At 37.2% G+C, this 10,656-nt stretch overlaps 1 protein-coding gene across 5 annotated transcripts in view; it reads right to left on the bottom strand.

Annotated features, from left to right (window-relative positions):
• KTN1 (kinectin 1) overlaps window positions 1-10,656 on the bottom strand; it is a 101,346-nt gene that overhangs the window by 3,659 nt on the left and 87,031 nt on the right. For 3 of the 5 annotated variants that reach the window (XM_046647104.1, XM_046647103.1, XM_046647106.1), the window contains 9 exons: window positions 10,015-10,095; window positions 9,132-9,221; window positions 8,931-9,023; window positions 8,087-8,158; window positions 7,753-7,836; window positions 7,510-7,593; window positions 4,741-4,824; window positions 3,005-3,097; window positions 2,032-2,152 (listed from right to left, as the gene is read on the bottom strand). In XM_046647104.1, coding sequence (XP_046503060.1) covers window positions 2,032-2,152; window positions 3,005-3,097; window positions 4,741-4,824; window positions 7,510-7,593; window positions 7,753-7,836; window positions 8,087-8,158; window positions 8,931-9,023; window positions 9,132-9,221; window positions 10,015-10,095 — 802 coding nt within the window. The remainder of the gene's footprint in view (window positions 1-2,031; window positions 2,153-3,004; window positions 3,098-4,740; window positions 4,825-7,509; window positions 7,594-7,752; window positions 7,837-8,086; window positions 8,159-8,930; window positions 9,024-9,131; window positions 9,222-10,014; window positions 10,096-10,656) is intronic. The other 2 variants (XM_046647105.1, XM_046647107.1) reach the window with 1 other exon arrangement.

Raw genomic sequence — 10,656 nt, 5'->3', positions numbered from 1 at the left:
ATGCTGGAGAGACGCTACTGATGGGGTCTAAAGAAAAGTCTTAAAGGACACCTTTGAGATGCTGGAGAGATGCTACTGATGGGGTCTAAAGACAAGCAGTAATAAGCCATCTTACAACCTTTTAAGCTCTCGGAAATGAAGCCCTTCCCTTATAACACAAAGGCCTATGGACTGACTTCAGCATATTTACCATATGTCATAACAACTTCAGTATCCTATATGCAAAGGAGGGGCCTGTATTACATCCAGCCATTAGGAAATCACTACTGACCTCAGCAAAAAATGGTTTCCCTGGAAGGGCAGGAAGAGAAGCAATGCCAGAGTAGGAGAGCATTCAGTGCTCTAGAGCACTGAACAGCAAGTAAAGAAGTAGCTACTGGGAGAATAATTTCTTATTTTAAGACTCTTTGTTAAACAGTGAAATACAGAAATTAGGGTGGTGACCTGAAGGAAGTACAAGGTTAAAATAAGACATTTGAGCATGTTTTCAAGACTGAACAGAAGTGTATGCGAGAAGTGAGTGGGACTGGGCCAGCCTAGTGGCGCAGTGGTTAAGTTCCCACGTTCCGCTTCGGTGGCCTGGGGTTCACAGGTTCAGATCCCGGGTGCAGACCTATGCAGTGCTTGTCAAGCCACACTGTGGCAGGTGTCCCACACATAAAACAGAGGAAGATGGGCATGGATGTGAGCTCAGGGCCAATCGTCCTCAGCAAAAAGAGGACGATTGACAGCAGATGTTAGCTCAGGGCTAATCTTCCTCCAAAAAGAAGTGACTGGGGCTGAAGACATGGGAAGGAGATTTTCCCCAAAGCAGGAAACAAGGTTATTCTCTAATTTGGGGAATGGGGGTGATGTGGCATAAGTTTAACTCCAGGCAACCGAGAAGTCAGCTTTCCAAAGATAAACCATTAAAGTATAATTATTTTTGCTGAAAGGTAAAAAGAATGGGCTGGCTTTATCTGGAAGCCTTCTTAGAGGTAACTGATCTGAAATAGCATTTTAAGGAGGGCGCATACTAAGGCAGGCCAGAGGACGATCATTCTGTGAAAGTAGACAGAATGGCCCTATAATCACAATGGCAATCCATGCCCACTCTTCCAGGACTCCTAACCTGTCCTGAGGCCTTTACAGCCTAAGAGTCTGAAACACGCATCCGGAAAAGCACAATCCACTGATGAGCTGTCCCTTTGTGTCACACAGGCCACTCCACTGACCTCCAGGACACCAAGATTATTTTAGAGCAAACAAATTCAAAAGAAGAATATCTGAAATATTCAGTGCATATCAGAATATCCTAATTACCCAAAGCAGTATGACTTAAGTCAGTCATTTTTAAAACAAGTAAGACCCAGGAATCAATGAATCAATCAATCAATCCGCATTCACCACTGAAACAGAAGTCATTTTTAAATGCCAACAAATCTGAGCTTTCCCAGATAATATGGGCAATAAAATTTCATAACGTGCTTTGGTTAATAATGGGTTTATTTATCTTCAACTAAGACGCTCACTTCAAGAGTTAAAAATGGATTTCTCTGACCACCTATAAGCAAAATTAAATAAAACTCAGCTTCCAATTTAAAGAAATTGTGATAACTTCATTTTCAGTTCAGCATCTTACCTCAGTAAAAGTGTTACTTTTTTTACTTTATTTTACCAAGTCATTAAAAAAATAAATAAATAAACCACAGGTACTTTACCAGAACTAAGATCGGGATAAACTAAGGAAGCAGTTGCAGACTATGAAAACGAACAAAACCTAGGCCAACAAGTTACAAGAGAGACTGCTTTCTAGCAAAGTGAGGAGAAGCTAAGATAAAAGGTTTCTTTTTCCCCTGCAAGCTACGAAACCAAAAGACGTGCAAGATGGAAATCTATCTCCAAGAAAGCTGAAGCCATCGTGTGGGGGTCCTGAGAGGGACCAAGGGAGCCCTCGCACCGGCAATGAGCGCGTCTCCACGGCGAACGCGCCACACGTGCACACAAACGGCGTGTGTGACCACAGACAGACGGTGACCGAGGCGCCCTCACCTGCTACCTGGTGCTGCTCCTTGTCCTTTGTGAGCTGCTGGTTTACCGCCTGAAGCAACTGCTGCAGCTGTGTCACAGTCTGATTGAGACTTACAGACATTGTCTCCTTCTCAGAAGACTCCTAAAAAGAAGATGCAAGAGATGAAGGCCTCCAACACAAGGAAAGGGCATTTGCAGCCCAAAACAGAAAACATTTTATTGTTATTTTAAATACAACAAAGCTGAAAAATAGCATGAAAATCGACAACGAAAACCACATGGAGAAATAACGTTTGCTACCTAGTGGTCAAATTAGTCTGCACCGAAGAAAGCTTTGTTAATATACATTGTCACTAGGCCACAAAGAGAAAAATCTAGACTATGAATATTAAATATATATCCATTTCTCCTTTCAGAAAAAAATGTGTCGGGCACCAAAGGAGAACACATTCATAACAACAGCAAAAATAACAGTTAACATACACTGAGCTCTTGCTCAGTGGCTAGGCACTGCTGTTAAGTGCTACCCACTATTCTAAGTGTTTACAGAGAGATTCATTTATTCCTTTCAACAATCCTACAAGACAGCAACTATCATCATTCCCATTTACAGATGTGGCAACTAAAGCACAGAGAGGCTAAGGAATCTGCCCAATACCACACAGCTACAAAGTAGTAGGCCAGGATTCAAAGACAGGCCATCTAACAGAGTCTACACTTAAGCAGTATACCATAATATCTCCTGAAACAAACCTTTAAGTTAATATAACTTCTCACTAAGTTGAAGTGAAAACAAACATTAATAAAAGCACTGCATTTCAGAGATAGGATATCTTAAAGAAAAGACGACCTTAAGTCAAGAATGCAACATAACTGATGGCAGCTCATTATGAAGGCATTTTTTTAGTCAGAGATGAATCTTGTACATTTTTTATTCTTCACATAACTTACAAGGTAATTAGCCGAGCGATCTGGGGTTAAAGAAAAAGCATACCGTTTCTGGGGAAACATCACTATTCTCAATAACAGTAGTGTCTCCAGCAGCTTTTACTATTTGTGACTGGATAAGATCCAGGGACTGCTGAGCCTGTAAGGAAAGCAATATGGTGGCCTCTAAATACGACAACTGATGGGCACATGCAAGAAAGAAATGAGTGATTTTTCTTACTTATTTTATACAGAATTAAAGCTCCTCTCAAAATACAATGTAAAGCCAATCTATTCAAGTTTTTCTCCAAAATGAAAACAGCTTCCTCCTCCACCAAATTATAAACACACGCTCACTGTTTAAAAAGTCCAAACAATACAGAAAATGTATAAAGAAATTAAAAACAGAAATACCCACAGTTGATACTTAGGTTAGGGTTAGTCTAGGTCAGGGGTCAGCCAAATCTGACCACGGCCTGTTTTTGTACAGCTCACAAGCTAAGAATAGCTTTTCCATTTTTAAAGGGTTATGCTAACCTAACAAATAAACAAAGAGCATGTGAGAGAAGCCATTATGTGACCACAATGCAAGTGTGTGGTTCTGCGGCGACCCCTGCTCTAGACTCCTCTTCTGTACATGTATGGGCTAACAGAAAAGTGGCAGAAAATTTATCTAAATGGCCTTTTAACATACATGCTGTTTTATACCTGTTTGTTTTACTAAGTATTTTAACTTTTTTCATGTCAATAAATATTTATGTGCATTTCCAATCAAGTGTTGCACAGTATTTCTATTATATAGACATGGGGCAGTTCACTGTCACCTACTGTTGCCATTTTACCCGCCATAAATAACATGGCATTATCCATATCTTTGAGCACCTGTTCAGTACCCTTGAACTACCTCCTGAGAAACTAAACCGCTAGGCTAAAACCACATGTTTTATATTTTGATCCAGAGGTCACAAATTAAAATCACATATCAAAGTAAATTAGATTGCTCAGCCTTGACAATGTAGCATGTATCTAAGTTTGAGTTCTAAAACAAACTTCCTCAGTTCACATTTTATCTACTGGTAACGATAACACCAAAATAATCTGAAGCAACTGTGGACTCCTAGCCTTTTGCATAAACAATTTAAAACTTTAATCATACAGAACAATTTCTTTCAATTTTAAAAAAGTCATGTATTTGCTTTGCTAATAACTGTATCTCCCGTAAAAACAATCATACTCTAAAGCAGCTGTGACATAAGCACGTGAATTGCATTGTTAAAATAGCTCAAACAGAATTACAAATATCTTGTCAACCTAACACAAAGAATAAGAAATGTAATCCTAAAGATCATCCATTTCTATATGAGATTAAGAAAAGTGTATGTCCACAAAGAAATAAATGAAAGAAACAAATTCCTAAAACATTAGAGGTCTATGTATCTTTTAGATCCATAAAGATCAAAAGAAACATATTTTGTAAATGACTACATAAGCAAATCCCAACTAAAAAATATATGGATGTAACCCAATTTTTAAAAAAGAATAACTTCAATTAAATTTGAAATTTAATATATACTTTATAAAGCAATCAATTACATAAACGTGATAAATGATAAAGCAAATTGAGAATAATGGGAAAACAAGCCAAGAAAGGTTTAGTTGCAAAAATGTAACTATTTAACAGATTAACTTTATAAACAAATTAATGATGAGAAAGAACAAATCCAGAATTAGGAGTGTGTCTGCTGAAGATTCAAGGCACAAGACAGCATGCTAAAATGGCATCTGCAGGACAAGCAGTCTTACCTTATGCAAGTCACCAGCTACCTTCTGCCTTTCACTCTGTTCAGTTCTAAGTTTTGTGAGCGTTTCATTTAACTGTGTCTTTAACTGTAAAAATAAAGGAACACTACAATTAACTTGCATCCTTATTTGATTATGCTAAGACTGCTAGGACTGAAGAATAAATGAGAAACAATGAGATAGCTAACAGTTATTACACACAGTAGATTAGCCAATTTGCTGCACCAGATGTAAAGGAAAGCTAAGCAGTGGAGGGTCCCGTCTGTAAAGCCAAACCTTGTAAGAAAAGCTACGGAAACGAAGTCGAGTTTAGAGTAGAAAACTGCAAATGTAAAAACAAAACCATCAGTCAAATTCCAGTAAAATGCCTTTTTAAAGTATTACTATTCACTATTCATAAAGTAGTTCATTCATATTTAAATTATTCTAAATTAAAAGGCAAGTAATTAGAAATTTTACTAATTAGTTTTTAAAGGCTTTCTTGATCCATATAATTCAGTTAAGAGGGTCAACTGTATAATATTCTAAAAGACACTGAACAGAAATTACAAACCCAGTAAAATGAAAACTTCAAAAATTTAATCTAGGGCTGGCCCAGTGGCGCAGTGGTTAAGTTCACACGTTCTACTTCGGGGTTCGCCAGTTCGGATCCCGGGTGCGGACATGGCACTGCTTGGCAAGCCATGCTGTGGTAGGCGTCCCACATATAAAGCAGAGGAAGATGGGCATGGATGTTCGCTCAGGGCCAGTCTTCCTCAGCAAAAAAAAAAAAAAAAAAAGCAGGAGGATTGACAGCTGCTGTTAGCTCAGGGCTAATCTTCCTCAAAAAAAAAAAAAAAATTTAATCTTTAAGACCTCACTAAAGAGATCAGTGCAAGACCACACTGGCCTAATTATACCAATAAGAAATGTCTTAAGATTTCTTCTCAATAACCAACTTGTGAAAATAGTTATAATAAAGCTCTATAAAGCTCTAGTGCCGATATATAATGCCTCTCCTCTTGATAACTGTTCCAATTAAATATGAATAAGGAAAATGAACTACACTGACAAAAAAATAACTTTCTTATTAAACTCACCTAGTTGATTTTTGCCTTCCACCCATAGGCATAACATTCCCAAGAGTTCTGGAGACCCAAAGGGGGAACATAACACACTGACATTTCCAACTGACAGGAGAATTAGTGGGGGACATTCCATTTGGAAATTTTATTTTGAGAACTCAATTAAATACCCCAAAGCTTCAGCTTTTGCTCCTTACTTAACTCTGATTTAACATATCACAGAGGTTATTCCTGTGGCCCAGGAACACACAAAGTATGTCCAGGCAAACAAAACCATTTTAATGTATCTTAAAATGTGACCACAGTTTCCTGAGCAAACAAACAGAAAGACTAAAATAAAGATTACAAACTCAATGCAAAAAAAACAAAAACAAAAACCACTCAGAATGGCCTCTTGACAGAAGACAAGGGGCAAAAACACAAAGCTGAACAGAGACTCAAGCATAATCCTGAGGGTTTGATGCTACTGTTGGAGGCAGCCCCCAAGCACTGACATGGAAAGTAAAATCTCCAACAATCATAGTTAGAAACGATTTTTTTAAAACACATTCTAGAGTAAGGCTTATAGCTGCGGCGTATCACATTCCTGATCTGTGCAATGTGTAGCAAATACATGTATAAAACTGGTCTTACACTGTAGTGGGAATGGGTCAACTAAGGTAAACGAAGGTAAATAAAATAAAAACTTTATTTCAAAGATAAAGGGGGGCACAGAGCGGGTATGTGGATGTGGAGGGCTCTGTGTGTACATCTCATAGAGCCCTACTCTGCAAACTGATTCCCATAAATCAATGCCCTAACACAGAAAACTAACCAGAAACGAATGAGTTGAGAGGTTTTCTTTGGTACATACAGCAGTACTAATAAGAAAATTCCCAACTCTGCAGGGTTAACCATGAGTAAGGAGAAAACTTACTGTAATCTTCCCAGAGTTAATTCAGATACTTTGAGGAAATCTAATCACATGCTGTAACGATTTTTAAATCATGGAAAGACACGATTGTTGTTCGAAACATCTGACAAGATAGTCATATCTATCTGACAACTAAGTCTGTCATAATCAGTATAAATTTCCAGGAAGTTTAGGAATGGGAATACAGTGTATTCTATGTCTTTATAAGACATCTGGCTAACTTCACTTATCTTTAGGTCTATAGTTTTAAGATTACTATGCTTTACACGGTATGTTAATGATAAAGAATTTCACAAGCTTTTTGTTTTCTACAATCTATAGAAAGACCAGTTCAAAGAAGCAGCTGGATTGGATTATTGCCCTTGAATAAAGAGTATGTATCTTTAACTTCAATAATCTCCTTCCAGATTAGAAACGAGAGGTCCCGTTAACTATGGTAACTCAGAGAAGAGAATCTTCACAACTCAACCAATCTTTACTGTTTGTTTCACTTCATTATTCACCGAAAATAATACTGTTCAACAAATCAGGTTTTATAGAACAGGGAAGATGTTTTTGAAAAAGATTTGCAAGCCAAACATGCCTTTGTTAGGAGCTAAGAAAAGAAGGATCATCTTAGGAGTCAAGAAAAGAAGGATCATCTTAGGAGTCATCAGAATATGAAGATTATCTTAAACTTATAAAATGCCAAGCTAAAGATGTTAGCAAGGAGAAAAAGTTTGGATGGTCTCTCCACATGTCAACCCAAGTGTTTTCAGAGCCTAATTGATGCCCAGTGGAGAACAAGCTTCTTACCAAATTTAGCTCTTCATTCTGTCTTACTGCTTCAGAATATGAATCATCAAGTTTTTTCTGCAATTCAGTCAACAGATCTTTCAGCTGCAATGAAGTTTAGAGTTTAAGTTGATCTCCTTATGATATCCCATGTTTTTGTACGCTACTCGGAAGCTCTGCCACAAAGAACTTATACTGAAACATTTTATCACTGTTATAAACTTCAACCGAGAAGCAAGGTTGAAAAAATTCTATTGTAAGTACCTCTCTGACTTCTGTAACATACGTAGATCGTTCAATTTCTGCCTTCTCTAGTTCCATTTCCAAATGCTCTCGTTCTCTTCTCAGCTAGCAACACAACAAAGAAGGAAAGGTTAACAAAACATTTAAGATTTCCTCTCATGATGCTTCCCCACAATGGAAAGTTATGACACTTATGAATATAAAACTATTTCATCTACAACACTACCCAAGATATTCTTAAAGGCATAAGAACTGCATCATTAAATAACAGAAATCTTACAAGAGAGATCTTAAGACAACCCTTAATGCTAAAAATGACTCCCCGGGTTACAAGTCAAATGATGAAATAACATACATTTTCAATATCTTTATTTTCTCTTCTTAATCGCTCTAGCTCTTGCTCCAAAGGTATGAATGACAATTGCATCTGAAATGGGAAACGATTATATGACCAAGTAAGCCATCAAGGATATAGAGACTTCTATCTTATAGAATTTTAATCAGACACTTCAGAGGTTTTAAAATGAATCTCATTTAAAGCCACAGTGATTTTTAAAAGACCTTAAAAGTGAGAGTCACATTTAATTGATTTAAATTATGGTCAAAATCTATCTCTATCTATTTGCATGATATTAGGCCCAGCTAAAAAGTGTCTCATTCTTTTAACAATTAATCTTCAAATGTATTAACCCAGAGTACCACCAGCAACTCTAACTTCTGCACAGGTTGGCCCAGGAAAACAAGTGAGTAACAGACGGCACTCTTTACCGTACCCAAGTAAACAGGAGAAAAATTAAGGTTGCACAGTAACACTCAGGTCCCATGAAGAGAAGGGAAGACTGACTTTTTCTTGAGTGCTACATCCTGGCTCGCATATCAATGCTGCAGAACTTACTCTGAAGCCCAAATCCTCTGCCTCGTGTTATCATGCGGTGAGCAGCTCTGTGACTTCCAAAGCACTTTACATCATCACCCTCCAGTCGCACTCTAAAACAGTGATTCTCAAACTTGGGTGGGCATCACAATCACTTGGGAGGCTCTTTAAAACACAGACTGGTGGCCCTACAGTTTCAGATTCAGTAAGTCTGGGGCGGGGCCCAAGAATGTGCACCACTAACAAGTTCCCAGGCGACGCTGCTGCTGCTGGTCCACAGCCCAACTTTGAGAACCGCTGCTCTCAGTGTGTCTTTTTTAAATACCTGTTTAATAGTCTTTTGTGATTCATCGACTTTAACTTTCCATTTATTTTCTTCTTGCTCCACACTTCTCTGTAGCTTCTGTAAAATTCCTTCCTATGCACAAAAGTACAGGTGTTTTGAAAAATTCATGTTCTAATCCCAACATAAACTATTTAAGTTAATGATTTAAAAATAAAATGTTGATTAAAAATCATTTCCTACTGTTTCTGCAAGGACGGATTTATATTTTTCACACTCTAGCTGTAACAATGTGTGCATTTCGTCGGCTTCTTTCAACTTGTGCTCTAGAACCTGCAAAGAAGGAAATAAAGAAAAATTCTCTAGTTTTACCAGAAAGTTTCGTGCTTCAGATTTGTTTCAGTACTTAATGGTATGACAAATGGTTTCTACCTATTTTATAATGCAACACTACATTTCAACCTTCTTAAGTACCAAAGAGGTTCAATGATCTTTTTGGTCATTTGTTTTTTGCTAATAAAACTCCCCAAGTCTGCTCATTACAAAATACAATACATAACTTTATAATCAAGGGGCTTGTCTCTCATAAGTAGGATGGTAAAATCAAAGCAGGCCCACATGTGCACTAAAGACACAATGCCTATGCTACACACATGGGAAAGGGGATTTTATTCATGCCACTTGAGATTCAAGAAAGTTTAATCTCTCAAATTTCAGTAGTCAAGGATAAAAATGCACCCAGGTTCTGAACACTCCTAAAATGATGTATTTGGGGATGCTTTAGCAAACCAGTCAGTTTCTGCCTACCTACCTCAACTGATCTTTACTTTTTAAACCCAGGCTAAAAAGAGAGTAAGAGACAGTTAAATATTCAGTTTTAGAAATGATTAAGATACAGAGTCAAAGAAACGGCAAACATTAGCTTTGTACACAAATTGACTACAGGAAGACTTACAGCATTCCCACCCACACTTACAGAAAACGGAATCACCTTACACTTTCTCAAAAGAGCATTATTCTACTCATAACATATCCTTTCTTTCCCAAGTTCATAAAGACAAATTCTGATTTACTTCTTTTTTAAATATAGGTTAAAATATAGTAGATATTTCACTCTTGAACTAACCTTTATCTCCTCTGAACATGAAGTTTCAGCCACACATTCTTTTGCCTTCGTTTCAAATCCATGCAACCATTCGCTATAACTCTGAGGAGAAGAAGTCAAAATAACCAATTTCAAAAAATATCTAAATGAAATAGATAAAAAATTTTAAATAACCAAATTAGATGATTATAAAAGAAACTTACATAAACAAACACCACCCCTCTGGAAATTTCAAAGAAGAATACAATTGTTGCATAAGTTGTGCGTAACCCAGCCCTGAAAATAAACACTAAAAATATACCTATGTACAACAATCAAAATCAAAACTTATTTACCCTGACCAAGGATATTTGCAACTGAATTCTGAACTTATAGGTAGAAGATCTGGGCTCAAATCCAGCCTCTATCGCTTAACTAGCGCCAGGACTAATAGATTCAATCTTTAAAACACAGAAAACAAAGAATGAATAATTTTTCAAAACTTTTTTTTAAGGTAAACCAGTTCCCAAAAACTAAGTCTCCTAAGTTCATAAAGTGAAGCTCAACCAAAGACACTCTATTCAGAGGGTTTCAGACTCTCTGAAGGTGCGCCAGGGGTTCTGAGGACACTTCAAAATAAACAGGTAATATGAAGTATTTTTAAAATCATAATGAGAAATGATA

Source organism: Equus quagga, chromosome 20 (assembly GCF_021613505.1).
Source record: "Equus quagga isolate Etosha38 chromosome 20, UCLA_HA_Equagga_1.0, whole genome shotgun sequence".
In the NCBI taxonomy this organism is placed as follows: domain Eukaryota; kingdom Metazoa; phylum Chordata; class Mammalia; order Perissodactyla; family Equidae; genus Equus; species Equus quagga.
This window is presented reverse-complemented; position numbering and strand designations above follow the sequence as displayed.